The sequence below is a fragment of the Dicentrarchus labrax genome, unplaced genomic scaffold (genome assembly GCF_905237075.1).
Source record: "Dicentrarchus labrax unplaced genomic scaffold, dlabrax2021, whole genome shotgun sequence".
Classification (NCBI taxonomy): domain Eukaryota; kingdom Metazoa; phylum Chordata; class Actinopteri; family Moronidae; genus Dicentrarchus; species Dicentrarchus labrax.
The window spans coordinates 11868857-11887796 of NW_026136713.1; the positions used below are offsets into that span (position 1 = coordinate 11868857).

Genomic DNA, 18940 nt, shown 5'->3' on the forward strand with positions numbered 1-18940 from the left:
CTCTCTCGCTCTGTGTGTGTGTGTGTGTGTGTGTGTGTGTGTGTGTGTGTGTGTGTGTGTTTCACCAGTATAATGCTCTCTGCATCTCCCTTGTCAAACATTACCTTGTTTCCTTGCATTAGGCTCTTTCCTTCCTTTGCATCTTTCTTCCTTCATCTCCATGTGTGCTCATGGGAAACTGAGTTCCACTCACTTCAACTTCCTTTTCTCTCTTTTGTGGTTCCTTTATGTCTTCTCTGGTCTCTTTTATCACTGTATTCCTTCTGGGAAAATTTTGTGTTTAGTGTGTTAGTTATAATACATTTATAAGAGCAACTTTTGGGCTTCTAGGTTGTGAAAAAAATCTCTTTGGTTGGTGTTTATTCTCCTCCAGCATGCCACTTAATTTTAGCATATAGCTAGCTCTTCATCAAGAAAATCGCTCCCAATGGACCAGTTACCAAAATCAATTTTTTAAAGGGATAGTTTTACATTTTGTGGAAATACATTTTTTTGGTTTAAAACAGAAAGAACATTTACAGCAACAGATTTGATGGATCATTTTTTTTTTTTTCAAAAAAGCTTTATTTATGACTTACTACAATTTATAATATTAGAGCTGATGGCTTATTACACAGTAAGAAAGCAATTAATGAATTATTTCTACCATCACTGCGAAGTCAGAGTCGTTCTCATTATTTGATCTCTGAGCATTATTAAAAGATGTATTAACCATTAAAATTAATTAAATTAGTTGCAACTTACAAACCCTTTAGATTTTAGATAAGATTGTGTTGTGTTTCATCTTCTGAGATTTGTGTTCCCTCTTGTGTTTCTCTGTGTGACTCCAGGTGAATGAGATCTACCATGACCAGTCTTTGGGAGCAAAGATCAATGTGGTGCTGGTGCGGATTATCATGCTTGGCTACGGCAAGGTAAGACCTGACAAGACACGAGTTCTACTGAAAAGTCGACTGAGACAATCGCTTTAAGTACCTACAGTAAGAACAGCCAAGTCGTGTAAACACACACTCATAAACAAACACACAGACACATACACGTGTGCACACATCAGCACGCACTGATGCCCCAAGCCTGTTATTCCAGTGGACTGAGCAAAAGAGGAACTAAAAGCATGCAGCATCCCAGGGGAGTGTTTCCAAGTCGCACGCCTTCACAGTTCAGCACCAAAGCACACAGAAACTCTGCCCGTTATGCAATCAGCCTTCCTCCCAGTAGGCTGCAGCACAGAATCATGGGAAGTCCAGGCAAAGATAAACAATCAATGATAGCCCTCCCTCATTCATAAACAGAGAGACCGGACGATGGGTAGCATCCTTTTCTTCTGGACTGTAACTCTATCTGCCTGTCATTGCTGAAGGGAGGAAGAGAGAAAGAATGGAAGAGAGGGAAAAAGACAGATAAAGCAAGAGAGGGCAGGGATCACCCAACAAATGATTTTATTGCTTGATAGGTGCTCTGTGATACACTTATGCTGCTGTAGCCTTATCTCTTCCTCTCCTCTCTACATGTCTACAGTCCCAGTGGAGCCCTGGAAACACACACACACACACACACACTCACACACTCCTACATTGGTCATTCTGGACCAGCCCCTATGCAGCTTCGGCCAAAACTCCGGCTGTCCATCATCCCCAATTACCGTGGCAACAGAGCTGCACCCAGACAGCCTGCAGATTGGCTATGTGACCCTGAATGCTGGCGCACCCACACACCCACACTTCACACACACCCACACAAACACACACACCAACACACTATTACAAATACATCTTTAAAGATCATAAAAACACACTGAAACACACACAAGCACCTGATGAACATGATAAAGCACACACACACGTACAGTGCACTCTGTTTAAGGGGTGTTTGAGCAGAGGCAGGCCATATGTCTTCTCTGCAGCACACTCACACTACACTCACTCTTTGCCGTTTGATTCAGCTGTGCATTGTGTATGTGTGAAAACAGCGAGGAAATGTAGAAAGCGAGGCGAAAAGGAAGCAGTCGAAGATGGAAAGACTCGTACAGCAGAGTGTAGAGAGGAAGGGGTAGGGAGCAGAGATCCTAATGAGGAAGAGAATGAGAGGTGAAGGTGAATGGAAGGAATTGCTGGCATCTGAGTGTTTGTGTGGGTGTTGATTTTATGCATTTAATCATAAGTAAATATTCTGTAATTGGACATGTTTTTGACTATTAGTGCATAGCTCATTAATAGCTGGCAGCTCTGTCAGTTTCATGTTCATTATTGAGACCATCAAGATTACGAGATCCTAAGAATTATTTTGTGTGTTTGTGTCTGCTTGTGTGGTCTGTGTGTGTGTGTGTGTGTGTGTGAGAGTGATTGAGTGTGTTGTACACCTCAGCAATTTGCAAGATGTGCTGACAATATACAACATTGTGACACTGCCCCCTACAGGGATAAATAAATATGTTTTAACAGAACTTAAACAAAAAAAGTCTGTTTAATTCCTCATTTTTGTATAATCTTTACACCTTCTTCTCTCTTTACCTCTCTCTCTCTCTCTCTCTCTCTCTCTCTCTCTCTCTCTCTCTCTCTCTCTCTCTTATTCCAGTCTATGAGTCTGATTGAACTAGGAAACCCATCTCAGAGTCTGGAGAATGTGTGTCGCTGGGCCTTCCTGCAGCAGAAGCAGGACACAGGGGACGCCGAGTATCACGACCACGCCATCTTCCTCACACGACAGGAATTTGGCCCCACGGGCATGCAGGGTAACGAAAGACACGAACATATAACTGTCTGAACACTTCTTTTTAGAATAGTGTACATACATGAAAACTGTGTGCCTGCCCTCCTGAGGACCTAAAACTCATAAGTACGCACAGAACACTCCCGTCTCCCTTCCTTTGCCTCATACAGCTACACAGTGCACTGTGGGTTTGGTGGTTTTCTGTGCAGCAGAGTGCAGGCTAACAGGCAGGCCCAGGGGAGAGGCCTCTAAAGGCAGTGGCCTAGCTATCCAGAAGCCCTTCAGCTGCCCTTGGGCTCAGCCTTCAGCAGCAGAAAATCAATAGGCAGAGCAGGGCCAGCCACAGTCCCACAATTAAAGGCAGTACGGGACAAACAAGCACACAGGGAGTTGGAGATTGGCATATGTAGGGGTGGAAGGCGATGGTTTAGGGTTAGGATTAGACACACAAACATGCACACGTTTGGGTAGGTGTGTGTGTGTGTGTGTGTGTGTGTGTGTGTAAGAGGGTACTGTATGTCTCTATGTGTAAGTAATATACATGATGCATATCTTTGGATAGATAAGTCTCAGATTTAAGGTCTCACATATCCCTCGACTGACATGAATGCACATATTTTGAGCAAATGTGTATTTCAGTATATGGAGTCAAATTAAAGAGTTGCCTAGATACAGACTTCAAATATTGTGCAAATATAATTCAAATTAAGAAAATGTACTCAAATTAAATAATTTGATAATATGAACTGGGTGAGTACAGGTAATACAAGGTTATACAAGTTGTGTACAATTTGTATTAAAGTTTGTGTTGGAAGAATAGACTAAAATATGCAAAACTGAAATGAATTTAAACAAAACTGATTGTCTCGAGTCTGTTTCAGCATCAATTTCAAAGATTGCAGAGGTTTTTGCACTCTCTAAGCTTTCACTGCAGCACAACATTGAATCTACAAATCCTGATGATTTGTGTCTCTCTCTTCCTGGTTGCCTAGGTTACGCCCCAGTGACGGGCATGTGCCATCCAGTAAGGAGCTGCACTTTGAACCATGAGGATGGTTTCTCCTCTGCCTTTGTGGTGGCGCACGAAACCGGACACGTGTAAGTGCATTTGCCATAATGATGTCTTCAAGCCGGCTCTCACAGGACAGCAAAAGACTACAAAGCAGTCACTTATAAGACCGCATTGATTTATTACAGTTTTGGTCCGTTGGTCACCTCAGCTAATATCTGACGAGAGAATTGTCTACCTCTCTCTCTCTGTCTCTCTCTCTGTCTCTCTGTCTCTCTCTCTCTCTCTCTCTCTCTCTCTCTGCAGGCTGGGGATGGAGCACGATGGGCAGGGGAACCGCTGCGGAGATGAGGTGCACATGGGCAGCATCATGGCTCCGCTGGTGCAAGCTGCCTTCCACCGCTTTCACTGGTCCAGATGTAGCATGCAAGAGCTGGGACGCTACCTTCAGTGAGTCACACACACACAGACTCATACTTTTTGAGTGATTTGATTATTTGGGTTTTTAAACTTTCTACCTTTCATCAATATTTTAGACAGAATTTACATCTTGTGGATATTTTGTAAAATTAGTTGTTATCATCCTAAAAGTTATTATATATATACAGTATATATACTATATATACTTTAATTAAAAGTAGTACAACTTGTGTGTTTTCATCAGATTAATATAAAATAATGAAATAATCATTAGTTGCAGCCCTAATTTAAAAAAAAAAATGTTTGCAGTTCCTATGACTGTCTCCGTGACGACCCCTTTGACCACAACTGGCCATCGCTGCCTCAGCTTCCTGGTTTGCACTACTCCATGAATGAACAGTGCCGCTTTGACTTCGGTGTGGGCTACACCATGTGCACCGCGGTAAGAGATCCCCATATTCTGAAAGTCATTTCACTAACATAGCTAGAGTTAACTAACTAACTAACTGCACTAACATACTAAAGGCAACTTTTGTAATTGTTGCCGCCGATCAAGCTTAGCATCACTTTACTTTCTGAGATGATGAAGTTTTTCAGAGTTGGGGTAAAGTCGCTTTGAATTCAGTCTGTTCAGGTAATTCAGAATTAGCTGAATTTCACAGTAGAAGATGCATTTTTATGAAGGTTTTCCTAGTGAAGTGAACCCAGCACTGACATCTATCTCTGATCTACACTGTAATAAGAGTCACACATACACACTATTCACATTCTTCTGATGTCCTCTGCTTTCCCCTCCCGGCCACTGGTGGGATTGGCATCTTGATTAAAAGCAGGTAATTGTTTTTTATAGCTTATTCTTTTTTTCTGTTATTAATGTTAATTATGAAAAATAATATTTAACTTAACTCGTTCCATGATACCAGAGTGCCTTTACATGAACCTGTCACAAGTAATATTTATGTAAACACGAAACATCACACAGTAGACGTGATTCACGCAGCTTCAGCATCTTGCCAGTCATCTTACCTTTCCTCCTGTCACCCTCACCCTCTCTATTACTGTGAAGCCACTGTGACACGCTGTTGCTTGATTGACAAAGGGCTTGTTCAGGGGCTTTGCACACATTGCTAGATTACCCTCTATTCTCTTGTCAAACCCATTCCCCTCAGCTACAAAAGGCGGGCCAGTCAGGAACGCAGGTAAGGTAACCCCACCTTCCGGAAGACATGTGGCCCGTCATTTGTTTTCTCAAATTTTCTTTTCCTATTTGTCCTCTGAAGTTGTAATTGTTTGTAATGTTGCTCCTTACTTTTCTTTTTTACTGTACTTTGTTTCTCTGTTCTACCCATCGTCATATTTTGGACGTTAGTCTGCAGGATTCTAAAATGCTAATTTCTAGAAAGTGGCAGGTAAAAATCCCTGAAAACACTGTGACTCTACTGGTTCCATGGCTATGGTGCAGTTCAACAGCTGAACTGTATCATACCCCAACTCTTTTCCTGCAAATCTGTGTTAAATCACAGCAGTGCTGGCAGGAAGAGCCTCATTATATTGGCACACTCACAACTATAAACGAGTGGAAAAGGTTGGAAAGATGTCTTTCCCATCCAAGGGGAAACGGCTGAGCCAGAACAGAGGCTGTTTTTCCATGTTTCACGTCAGCTTTTAGGATCCTCCAGTCTGATGTCATTGGTGATTACCTACCACAGTCTAGCCATTGATTGTGACTCGCCCTCTGACCTATAAAGGTCCCCTGGGGTCATGGTGGGTAGGGAAGTCTGTGGAAAGGAGGGAGGAGGGCACAGCCCCTCAGACACTGGACTGCTGGTCGGTTTGGTAGTATCCTCATCAATGGTTCATATCAGAGAATTTGGTCCTTGATCTGTGTCTAGGGACATTTTAGAGGTCAATGAGACCTCACCTTTTGGCCTTTTAACCTATTGCCCTCTGCTCTCTGACCTCCCTTGTGACCTAATTAAACCACGGGCTGTCTCATTCTGAGAGTCTTGTCTCTCTTTCTCTCATCCTTTGGTTTAGTTTGCATGAATGGCTGTGTGTTTCTCAGTGGAGCGAAGTGTAGAGTGCAGTGACACAATACAGGGTCGGTGTTGTTATCGTTGCGTATAATACTGTTGTGGTTATTGTTGTAGTGATATTTCTCTTCTCATCTCTATTTTTATTTCCTGTTTTCAGTGTTTAGTCTCACTCCAGCTGTCTCATGATGGTTGACTTGTATTATTGAAGGTCAGTCTGTTACTCAGTGTGTGCGCTGTATGGTAGGGCTTTTAATTGTAAGAAGGAGTCTCTCTCTGTGCCCTGCAGTATCGCACATTTGACCCATGTAAGCAGTTGTGGTGTAGCCACCCAGACAATCCCTTCTTCTGCAAGACCAAGAAAGGACCACCCATTGATGGGACCATGTGTGGGAATGGGAAGGTATTTATACACTATTGTACTTGAACATATAAGAAAAATAATTTGAAAGAGCACTGTATCCAAATAGCAACCGTGTCTTGTGTTCTTGGCCCCTTGCAGCATTGCTTTAAAGGTCACTGCATCTGGTTGACCCCTGACATCATAAAGCAAGATGGAAACTGGGGTACATGGAGCGAGTTTGGCCAGTGCTCCCGCACCTGCGGTGGAGGAGTACAGTTTCGCACACGCGACTGTGACAATCCTAGGTATGAAACTGTGTTTCCCTGTGTGTATGTGTGTGTAAAAAAAATGAGAAATGAAATAGCAAGTTTTGAGTCAGTTAATTATCCTAAATTCAGCTAATGCTCTCTGCAGTTAATCGCTGATATTGATAGTGACAATACCAGAGAGGCAATTTACCCCATTAAGTTGTGTGTGTTAAATGTATCATTTCTAGTCCAAGGCTAATGAATTTTAGAAGTGAAACACAACACACATTCTGAATGATGTATGTGTCCTTTGCCCTGTAACCCTCTCAGACCAGCCAACGGAGGACGTACCTGCGTGGGGGCGACTTATCAGTTCCAGATGTGCAACACCAACGAGTGTGAGGATATCTACAGTGACACACGAGAGGAGCAATGCCACGCTTGGGACCCTCGCTTTGAACTCCACAGCAACAAGCACCACTGGCTGCCTTATGAACACCCAGACTGTGAGTGTACACCCGCAAATAGAAAAAAAACTAAGTAGTTTTGTGGAGAGATAGACACAGAAAGAGACTGTCAGAACCAACATACCAGACTGAGAATGACAAACCCCTGAGTGATGATACACTGTGGAAGTTTTAAATACAAATGAAAGCCAAAACAAGGAAGCAAACACAAAATTCTTGAATGCGGTTGGGTCTTAGAGGGTTTTATATATAGGTTTTGTTCTGTTACAGTCATTGACATCTGGCTGTCCTGCTGAGTCTGAGTACAGCTTTGAGCTACGACTACGCCCTCCCATAAAAACACACCATCTCTTTGAAAACCTCTTTAAAAACAATCTTCTTTGAATTCTTTCTCCACCCAATCGCTGATGTCAGTTGAACCTCACTGACTCCCTCCTCCATCTTCCTCTCCATCCATATATCAGTTGGCACTATACAGACAAACTATCAGATTCACAATGGGATCCCATCCTGGAATTCTCCACTTAATCTAAAAGAAATCTACAAAATCTCTTTAAAATGTATGTGTGTGTGTGGTTGTCAGGCTAACCCTGTCTCTTAAGTGGAGGTGTCACTGCCGTCCTGATAGGTATTAAATTATCATCCAACAAAAGGGCAGCCCTCGAGAAAAGTGCTGAGCTGTCTCTATATCTACTCGGAGGTCACGCTACGCACACTGTGCTAAGGGGGGCCTTGCTAAATTGTTTTTCTCCGTTCTTATCATTTCTAAATGCCATATTTTTCAGCAAGGTTTTCTCAGTCTCAAATTACTTTTCCATCAGTGTGTGTTAGAGTGCGAGCACACATTTGCGTGTGTGTGTGTGTGAGAGAGAGAGAGAGAGAGACAGAGAGAGAGAGAGAGAGAGAGAGAGACAGAGAGAGACAGAGAGAGAGAAAAGTGAACAGGGAGGTGAAATTGAATTCCATTCATGGTCTGTCATCTCCTGAGTTTCAGATGGTGCGAGGAGAGAAAAAGTGTTTCTGCTACGAGTGTGAAATTGTAGTATTTGTTTAGAGGCGTTTGACACACTGTTGCTTTTTTGTCTCTATTTGGGTCTTTTCCCAAGTCAACAGATATTGGCTACTGTAAATTACTCTTGAGCAAAGAAACATGAAACGTAAGGCTGCCCCGTATGTGTGGCTGTTGTTTCAAGGGATTCATCAACCCTTTTGTCTATCATACTAGATCAGAAGCCCCAAATCGTCTCCTGTTTTCAGTAATTTCCCACAGATGTCTCCAATGTCTACCTTCAGTTTCAAAAATACAACGATTTCTTACCCTTTAGTTAACACCTTGAGCCTCCTGAAATCCTAAAAAAAAATAAGTTTGAGGGTCTGAGCTAATTATCTCAATGTAAATTTATTTGCATGTTAAATGTTGAAAATGTACTAACAGTATAGTAACAGTAACAGTGTATCTTGCTGGTGCCTCAGCTGCTGCACTGAAAATATAAATACAGGCTAGCTAGTGTATTTATCCTCATTCATCCTCATTGCACTTGAAGTCCAGTAAACATACAGTAAACCATTCAGTATGCATAATAAAAATCCTCTTAACCACCTTCATATCCCTTTTTATGGCAGAGAGGATGGTCAATTGTGTGATGATGAATAGCTACTTGGATTAGGAGGCTAATATAGACATACTCTGTTTTGGAGGTGTATATAAATCTATAAATATATTATAAATCTACTCGGATTCACAAGTGTAATTACATGGCCCCCCTCGTATTTCGCACACTGTTGAAGTGAATTCATATATTGTTTCCATGTGTTCTCAGTTCAGTCTGTTTCCTCCACATATTATAATTCTACGGTAGCACGTCTGCCACCTGCTTATTAGTGTCAAAGAACCATAAGCCAAGGTCTCTGGATTATGTCCATCTGTAATAAACGTGATGAAGTAGGAGTGTTCATTCTCACTGGGATGAACTGCCAGGTTTTGTCTCTGGAGGCTCATGTAGTCGTAGTATGACTCACACAGACAGACACAATGAGACAGAACGTCACGCTGACTCATGGAGTGCTCATTCAGAAAATAAAAAGTAAACACATGTTGGTTGTAAAAGATGATATCATCAGAATGGATTTTAAACTTGCTGACATGTTCATTTTTGTTGTGTTTTTCTCCAAGCTAACAAACGCTGCCACCTGCATTGCCAGTCCAAGGAGACACGGGATGTGGTCTTCATGCAGAGAATGGCCCTGGACGGCACACGCTGCTCCTACAAGGACCCTCACAGTGTGTGTGTGCGTGGAGAGTGTGAGGTGAGTTACGTTATGTGTGTGTGTGTGAAAGCGAGACAGCTGCATGTGTTTCAGATCTACATGTGTTAAACTTTCCATGTCCTCATGAACAGAAAGTGGGCTGTGACGGCGTGGTCGGCTCCTCAAAGCAGGAAGACAAGTGTGGAGTGTGTGGAGGAGACAACTCCAGCTGCAAAACCTTCAAAGACACCATCACACGTACCGCCAAGAAACAAGGTAAATGCACACCAACAGTCACAGTAACCCTTATCTATATCTAGGACAGACTTGACTTAGTTCCATTATTGCAGCAGCTGTCTATCATGCTGGTAAGTGCATTATAAATAGTTGGCAAGTGTCCTTTGCTTATAGTCTGTTCTCCTCAATCTTTAGTTATCTTCAGCTAAACATTGCCCTCTAGAGGAAGATTTGTAACAGTGTCCAAACCTCAATGAGATCTGAGTTGACATGTTTCCACGTGAGTCGAGCATTGCCAAGAAGTTACGTCAAACCTCGCTCTAGCTTATATTTATTATATAACTCTTGACGTCGGGATAGACCTACATCACAGCGGCAAAATTCCCAGAATCAGATGTTTATTCTGGATGAAAATATTCACAACTTCAAGGGTTTTAACTAGTGAGCAGGGATACATGGTTCCAATGAGTGTGAGCTCTTTAGTGGATTAGCTGAGGCTCTTAGTCAGGAAACTGTAAAATGAGCTTTTGATGATGTTCGAGTCACGAACCAGATGTGTGTTTCCTTTCAGGTTTCCTCAAAGTTCTTGAAATCCCCAGAGGAGCGAGACACTTACTAATCCAAGAACTGAAAGCAACCTCACACACTTTAGGTATTTGACATTGTTTTTTGTGTATATATGATATTGTATGCAGGTGTGCTGTATAAGTATATTATAATAGGTATATTTCTTACTCATCTACAGCTGTAAAGAACGTGGCATCAGGACTCTTCTTCTTGAACGGGGAAAATGACTACCCAGAATCCCACTCCGTCATAGAGAAGGGTGTGGAATGGGAATATGAGAATGACAATGACAAGGAGACACTTCAGACCACTGGTCCTCTAAGACATGGAATTCTGATCATGGTACACATTTGAAATGAATAAAGATAGTACTGAATATGGTTATACACAAACAAACAAACAAAAAATATCAAAATGAAAATGAAATGTCAGTTATCTAAAGTTTTCTCACTTATTTTATGATGATCTTTTTGTTTGTAGATGAAACTACATGGAGATGAGGATGTAAATTTATCTTATAAGTACATGATGAACATGGACAGTGACTCTGCCATCCAGAACAACATGCTGGTAGAAGACAGTGCCTACGAGTGGGCTCCAAAGAGATGGTCCTACTGCTCCAAGCCCTGCGGTGGAGGTACAGTAGAGCAAGGAAAAGACTTGTTGTGAATCTGTTGGGTCTCTGAGATGAACTATGTGCATTTTGCATGTGTGTCTTTATGTTTCTGTGCTTACATTTTGTTACTTTTTCCGTCCCCTCTCACTGTAGGGAAACAGTACCTGCGATACGGCTGCAGAAGGAAAGTTGACAGTAAGATGGTCCACAAGAGCTTCTGTAACAAATCCAACATGAAACCAAGAGGAGACACCAGAGACTGCAACCAGAAGCCCTGCCCTCCACCCATGTATGCATTATATTGAAGGCACCAACTGTAAAAAAAATAACTTGTGAATCAAAACAAAACAGCCAGCCCCCTTTTTCCTCCTCTTTCATTGTTTACTTCAACATTTTGACATTTTGAATGCCCTTAGAACTCCTGTTTCTCTCTTTCCCGTGATGTTCTCCAGTTGGGTGACAGGGGAGTGGCAAAACTGCAGCAAACCATGTGGAAAGACAGGGATGCAAATCCGCTCGGTCAGCTGTGTCCAGCCGTCAGATGACAACACCACACGCTCCATCCACAATAAACACTGCAACGACAACCGGCCCGAGACTCGCAGACCCTGCAACAGACACTCCTGCCCCACCCAGTGGAGAGTCGGACCGTGGTCACAGGTATGCAGGCTGAACGGGAAGCAGAACTCGGACAGAAAAATGGAAAATAATATTTGGCCGATTTGCAGGGAAATACTTGTACTGATATTTTTGTATTAAAGCCCAACAGCTGGTATATTGGTAAGACATTCTGTGTTTTAAATAACACAAGACTTTCTCAGAACTGTATTCTTGGCAGGCTTGGCAAGCATCTGAGAAAGAGATCATGTGATCATCACTGTTACTACTTACAGTAAACCAAAGATAATGAAGACAAAACATGTTCATGTACTTCCTTGCCTTTGTGCTTTACATTTTCTGAACTTGAGAAAATGTTATGTCCACATTTTCCAAGTCATTTGATATAATATGTTTGCATCCATTTCCTTTATCTCCAGTGCTCAGTGACATGTGGGAATGGAACCCAGCAGAGGCAGGCTCTGTGCCACACCAGAGACAACACCATTGGCCTGTGTCTGGACAGTAAGCCTGACACCATCAGAGTCTGTCGCCTGGATCCATGTCCCAGTGAGTGTTAAGGAATCTCTAGATTGTTTTAGCAATATCACCATGTTTTCCAATTTCAGTGATCATTTGTTAAAAACTGAAATCAGTACAGAAAAAAGGAGTTTCCTTACCACCCTAACTACTTCATCGGTCTGTCCTCTTTTCTCTGCAGAGGGCTCATCAGACCTCAACAAGAACGGCAACATCCTGATCCAGTGGCTGTCTCGCCCCAACCCCAACTTCCCGAAGATCTCCTCACGTAAAACCTCCCTCTATAGTTCCCAGCCTGGTCTCCACAGCGGCAGCCGCAGCTGCATGTCTGTCCTCTGCTGGGCCCTGCCCATCTCTGTCCTCCTGTCTCTGCAGGGCCGGCCCCGGCTGGCCCCCTGACCCGCCCCTCCCCCAAGCCCCGTGCCTGTGCCCACGCCCATGAGCGAGCGGCAAAGCTTTCGCTTCTCTTTTGGGGGGGGGATGTTGCCTCTCTCTCTCTGTGTCTGAGATGGCTCTGACTGGGGGGGAGGTCTCTGGCTCCTGTGTGTGCTAGTTGGTTCTCTCTTGCTCTGTCTCTCTCTCTCTATCTCTCTCTCTCTCCTTTGTGGAGCATTGTGTTGTAACCGCTGGCCAGTCGAAAACTCAAAAGATCAACAAAAAAATTGATGTGAAAAGGATTCGAAGTGGCAAGGCGAACAGGTTTTCATTGGCACCTCCTGAGACGTGTCGAAGAGCCGTTCATGTGTGAGGGACCCCCCTCTGCATTTGGCGGCCATGTTTTGCGCGAGCTAGCTGCGTGTTGTCATGGGTTACCACTTCAGAGATGCAGTTGCGCTTTTTTCTTTTTGTAGCGCACTGTCATTGTGGGGAGAAACAGGTGTGAAAATAAACAGAAAAGGTATATAAATATCTATATAGAAAAAAGTTATAAAAAAATATGAAAGCTTTATTGTGAATGTGATCTTGTCACAATGAGGACATCTTTGCTAAAGTGCTCATCCGACATCCTGGTTCCATTCGGGGATGAGAATGGCGTCTCATTCTACGTTCCATTCTCAGATTGACAGGAACTCAGCACAGGGACAGGAAGTGACATCAGTAAACCTTTTGATTTTTTGGGGGAGGGAACTGTGAGGTGAAAAATCTTGAAGTAAAGGATAATTAAAAAAAAAAAAAAAAAACAGGGTAGTCTGACCGCTTGAGGTTGCTTCCCATTTCACCTCATCATCAGCCATCCTCTCTTTGACTGTTATACTAAAGTTCAATAAATGCAGCTTATTTGTGCTTGCAGACTTTAAACAAATACATCTATAAATATATTTGTATTTATATATACCTATAAATCTAAATCTATATGAGTAACAATAATATTAATAATGTTTTACCATGAATAAGCTGTAGCTTATTTGCCTAAAACCTTTGGACTGCTATTGATCGCTTAGATCCTTGACTGTTATGTGTATTTTTTTATTGATTTTACATAAATACAGATAAATATTTAATAAAGGTAAAGTGTTTCGGGGGAAGGGGTTAGACCTATATTATGCAGGACTTGGTCAGTTAGTTGCCTCTCCATTCTCTCAGATGGATCAGTGGTTTACTGTCGCTTCTTGTTTTCTTTAAGGATAGGATCACGTTTTGTCATGCACATTTGCATCCATCACCTGTATGCATGTGTATATATGTGTGTGAGTGCATCTGTGTGTGTGTCTATGTGTATATGTGCATGGATGCATGTGTGTCTTGTGTGTAAGCTAAGATGAGTGAGTTAGTAAATGAATATATGTCTGAGAGATATATTAGTCTTGTCAGCGAAAGTGCGTCTGTGTGGTTGTCTTTGCATGTGTGTGTGTGTGTGTGTGTGTGTGTGTGTGTGTGTGTGTGTGTTTGCATGTGTATGTGCGTAAGGAAGCTTCATCATTCGGGCTTTTACACATCGCGATCAGATACAGAAATACCTCATAAACTTTGATTTGAGAGCGTCCGATGATCTCATTTTATTTTGATGAACATTAACCACATGAACAATGCCTTATCTTGGATTGAATGTAATGGCATTTATCTGTGAAAGAGATGGCTTTACTCATTCAAAGTTTCACTCGGAATAGAGGCAGCTTCAAACCAACTTAACAAACTCACACCCGCCAACCATCAAACCTACCAAGGTGATGTTGGACCATTGTCCGACTACTGGGAAGGGTTTACAAAGGGCCTAGGGTATCGACACATATGGCATCTAGAAAAAAAAAAAAACACTTCAGACTTGTCATTGTATTGTGATCACATATTTCTGTTGTGACTATGTAGCGAGCTATCCAAGGTTTCCTTCTGCTGGAGTTGGACTGTATGAGACCAAGCCAGACCTAGCAGTGCGACTGTATATAACATTGGTGTTGACTGTATTTAATAATGTTCATGACTGTTATCTTCTTCTATAATATTCTATACTATGGGTAACTGTTTTGTGGCTTCACTGGCCTGCTGCGTGGGGCTGGCAAACGTTTGGCTAACGTTGAAGAAACATTCAGATGGACTACGTGCACTGCGTCTATATGCACTTTGATTTATCAGGGAAATTTTATTAATGTTTTGTAAATGTTTCATATGACACTTAATGTGCCATTCCAGTTTTTACATCATCATGGAAATTATGTATTTTATTTAAACAGCCCATATAATTTATGTACTTCATGTTTTTTTTTCAATCGATAAACAGATTGACTGGTTGATTTCCAAGTAATGAAGTGTTTTACCAAAGTGACTGTGAACTTGTAACTTTCGATACAGTTGAATTATTTTTCTTAAGAAAAGAATATATCTATATATTGAGCAGGGGGGGCGTACATCTCATTGTTTCAGTTACTGTCATTCTCAACAGCAAAGTTGTATCAATAAAAATGTTTTAAAAAGTGTGATCTTTCTCTCACCAGGAATGTTCACTGGCTAGATTCTTTGTCAGAGAGAATGTCAAACATTGCCAGGCATGGTACAAAAAGGGTACAAGTCAAGTAGTACAGGATTCAAATAGAAAAATGATGCGCACCTGAGGGAAAGGAAACACAGAGATGCATGAGGAAGTGTCAAAAAAAGATATCAGATGTTTTAGATGAACATGAAACAACACAAGACTGGCGACCCTTCTTTTTCCATTTCAGTTGCTCTGGACTAATCTCATGACTGCTCTTGATGTTTGGGTTTTTCTCCTCTTCCTTCCTGCATCCTCTGCTAATGGTCTGGCTTTACTACTGTACTCTGCACGGTGTGGAACCAACACACACACTCACACACACACACGTATGCATGTACTTTATGTATGAACAAACATGCACACAAAGACTAACGCTAATGTAAAGACATATATCACAGCAATCAGACAAACACACACTTCTTCATAGTCTCGACTCCTGGCTGTGCCCAGTCTCAGCTCTCTGTTCTCTCCTTCACAGGCCAGCGTTGTCATGGAGACCGCTCAATGTTCTGTCGTATGGAGGTGCTGAAGCGCTACTGCTCTCTACCGGACTTCCAGCGCATGTGCTGCAAATCCTGCAGCAATGTCACCATCACCGAGCTTCTATCCAACTCCACCTCCAGATCCACCCCCATCACCTCCATCCGTCCCAGTGTAACAGCTCTTCCACCCACCAGCACCTTTAGCTCTGGCTTCACCACCATCCAACCCACCACAGCTGTCATTGCCACCATTTCAGCTTCTACTATCAATGCCAGGACCACCACTCATCTTCCTACCTTCACCACTGCTGCTCTTCATTTCACTCCTTCCACACTAAGTGCTACACAAATTATCACCACTCCAGCTGCCACCAGTGCTCCTGTCCTCCCCACTACCTTTTCCATGGCAACCACTTCAGTTATTACAACCTCCCCCAGTGTTATTGTTCGTCCTCTGCCTCTGCCTGCCCCAGACATAAACGAGAACACAGATCCACAGTTACAGAGCACTACAAATAGTCCAACAACATCTGGTATGATAACTACTGTACACCTTCCAGCAACTACCCGTCCAACTATGACAAATCCAACAGAAAGCAGTACAAAAACCCTGCTAAAATCCAAGCCCAAAAAGAATATTCTGCCAAAGAAAAAGCCCAAAAAGGTGATTCCACCAAAGCTCAATCCAAAAAAGAATACTGCGCTAAAAAATACAACAAGAAAAGATGTTCCACCAAAGATCAATCCCAAAAAGAAAGCAAACACTACTCCCAAAAAGACTACTCCACCAAACACTACTCCCAAAAAGACTACTCCGGCAAAAACCACTCCCAAAAAGACTACTCCGGCAAAAACCACTCCCAAAAAGACTACTCCGGCAAACACTACTCCCAAAAAGACTACTCCGTCAAAAACCACTCCCAAAAAGACTACTCCGGCAAACACTACTCCCAAAAAGACTACTCCGGCAAAAACCACTCCCAAAAAGACTACTCCAGCTAAAAATACTCCCAAAAAGACTACTCCAGCTAAAAATACTCCCAAAAAGACTCCCCCTATAAAGGCCACTCTTAAAAAGACTACTCCTGAGAAAAAAACCAAACCCACACCCAAAAAGGAGGCTCCACCAAAGGCCAATCCCAAAAAGAACACTAATCCAAATACGAAAGTTACAAAGCAAACACAAACAAAGACAAATCCTCAAAAGAAACCAAAACCAGGGCCCAAAAATGCCATAAACACTCAGGCAAAAAAGATTAATCCAAAAAAGAAAACACTTAAAATGTCATTATATTATACTACAGCTCCCACTCCATATACAAGTCCAGAACAACTGAGAGAGCCCTTTTCTTCCACTATCTCATCCAGCACTAGTGTGGACGTGACTGCTTCAGGCATGCCTTTGCCAGAGTCCAGAATCAATGTCACGTACATCAGTAACAACACAGCAACTACAGATGAAACCCCACTGTGGTATCATGATACTTTAGCCACAACACCCACCACTTCTGATGATCTTGTAGCTCCAACTGGAACCATTCATTTTGAAGATGTTAACATGCATAGTGGAACTAGGCCGTATAGTGATGTCACAATGACGAGCAGCGGTGATGTCACAGTAACCAGTGGGACCATTCTAAGTGGCGATGACATCACAGTATCCTACAGCAATGTGGGAGTCATCAGTGACACCATGGTGCTGGACGACGGTCTCATCATGGTGATCCCGACCATCAACAGTGAGGACATGACAGACCTTGCTTCCTCACCCTGGCTGGACTTGTCTGAGTACATCCCCGTGAGCATCTCAGTTCCCACGACGACCTCAGACCCCGCCACAGCCTCACCTCCTGCCACCGTCACTCCGACAACAGAAAAACCAGCCATCGCAACCATCACCACCTCTACTGTAAGACCTCAGCGAAGACCAGAGACCAGTGAGAACAACTCCATCGACGTAATATACAACAGGATCATTGGCGTGGACAACGATATCTCCCAGAACAATCTGATCCCAAAGCGTCGGGTCAACCTCCGAGAGAGAACCAGGAACAAACGCATTCAGGAGCTTCTGGAGGAGAAGCGGAACTTTCTCCTCAGGATGAAGAGAGGCCATGCAGTATGATGGACCAAGCCTTCTCATTTCTCTTATAGAGATGAATGTTTTTATTTTACAGACTTTTGTAAGCCCTGTTTAAGCCCCTCTGACCTGCCATGATGCTTTCTATCAGGCCTTTCCACAAAAAAACAACTACAAACTCTCTGTCATATCACTATCATGACAATCAGGACTGTTGCAGAGAGAGAATATCATGGCCAAATGTTTGAACAGTTGCTTTGAATAAAGAAAAGCCCTTTAGAGTACAGACTGGTGCGGATTTGAAGCAAATTGCCTTGCCTGTGTAAACACAATAATGAGAAACAGAAGGGATGAAAAGTGTGCATCCAGTTTGACCAGCACTTTACAAAGCCATGCTTCTATCCCCCAAACCACCCACAGTCTTGTTTGAGGATTCAGTAATGATGTAGATAAGGCGTAATGTAGTTTGTAAAATCATATTATCCCTACTGGCACTTATGGAGCAACAAAATCTACCACCTAGAATCCAAATCCACATCTCCATATTATATTACAGCCCAGGACTGCAGCTTATTTCCCCACAAACACATATTAATACCTCTCAGCTCCCACTGTAGGACAAGATAAAAATGTCTCCTTTTTAAGTGGCCAGCACTCTAAATACCCTATACACACTGCAGATTGGAGCTTCTGGAGGCCTGAAAGCTCTATGGTAATGTTATACAATCAGAAAGTAAAAGTTTCCTTTTGGTTTAATTAAATTGTGGAAGTTTACACTGCTTGGACTGTGTTGCCTTTTCCAAAGCAAACGTCTGTCTGACTGCATGGCATCTCTCATCTCTCAGGAAGTTACGATACAGAATGGAAGACTGGTGAGGGACAAACACTTGGTGCTTCCTGAATTGTGATGATATATTTTAATATCTCATTAAGCCAGGTGAAAAAATAGAATAACTTAACAGAAACATTTGATTGCATTTTTCTTTCCTTTTTTGTAACAGTGGGTCAAGTATGGTGCTTTTTTTTATCAGTGTTGCTATAAGCAATACCATTCATTTATGTATAAAAAAACCCACAAAAATATAATAAATAAAATAAACAAGCCTGTTTGTATTAACTGTATCCAAGGAGACTCTTTGAGGGCCAGTTTATTTTATTTTCTAAAAGTTTTATTATTGGTACATCTCTAACTTGCAGCAGCTGCAAAAGTACCTATGGATCTTTCTGTACGATATCTGTACATATGAAAAAGAACTTAATGTTTAATATTTATTAAAGTTTAAGTGCCTGTGGTATTTTGCAGACTGTCAGTGTTGTGTGACTTTTGTTCCAGTTAGAGTTGTCATGCTGCCCTTCTTTATCTTTTTGGTGCACCAC

At 42.3% G+C, this 18940-nt stretch overlaps 1 protein-coding gene across 2 annotated transcripts in view; it reads left to right on the forward strand.

Moving 5' to 3' along the window:
• Positions 1–18868, forward strand: part of LOC127374363 (A disintegrin and metalloproteinase with thrombospondin motifs 2) — a 105925-nt gene extending 87057 nt beyond the window's left edge. The window contains exons 5-23 of one of the 2 annotated variants that reach the window (XM_051419573.1): positions 831–914; positions 2575–2731; positions 3702–3807; positions 4025–4168; positions 4448–4580; positions 5308–5337; positions 6461–6574; positions 6674–6819; positions 7093–7268; positions 9403–9536; positions 9629–9752; positions 10285–10365; positions 10459–10622; positions 10761–10917; positions 11050–11185; positions 11349–11556; positions 11934–12063; positions 12215–12301; positions 15480–18868. In XM_051419573.1, coding sequence (XP_051275533.1) covers positions 831–914; positions 2575–2731; positions 3702–3807; positions 4025–4168; positions 4448–4580; positions 5308–5337; positions 6461–6574; positions 6674–6819; positions 7093–7268; positions 9403–9536; positions 9629–9752; positions 10285–10365; positions 10459–10622; positions 10761–10917; positions 11050–11185; positions 11349–11556; positions 11934–12063; positions 12215–12301; positions 15480–17608 — 4440 coding nt within the window. In that variant the 3' untranslated portion in view covers positions 17609–18868. The remainder of the gene's footprint in view (positions 1–830; positions 915–2574; positions 2732–3701; positions 3808–4024; positions 4169–4447; positions 4581–5307; positions 5338–6460; positions 6575–6673; positions 6820–7092; positions 7269–9402; positions 9537–9628; positions 9753–10284; positions 10366–10458; positions 10623–10760; positions 10918–11049; positions 11186–11348; positions 11557–11933; positions 12064–12214; positions 12302–15479) is intronic. The other variant, XM_051419574.1, reaches the window with a different exon arrangement.
• The last annotated feature ends 72 nt before the right edge of the window (positions 18869–18940 follow it).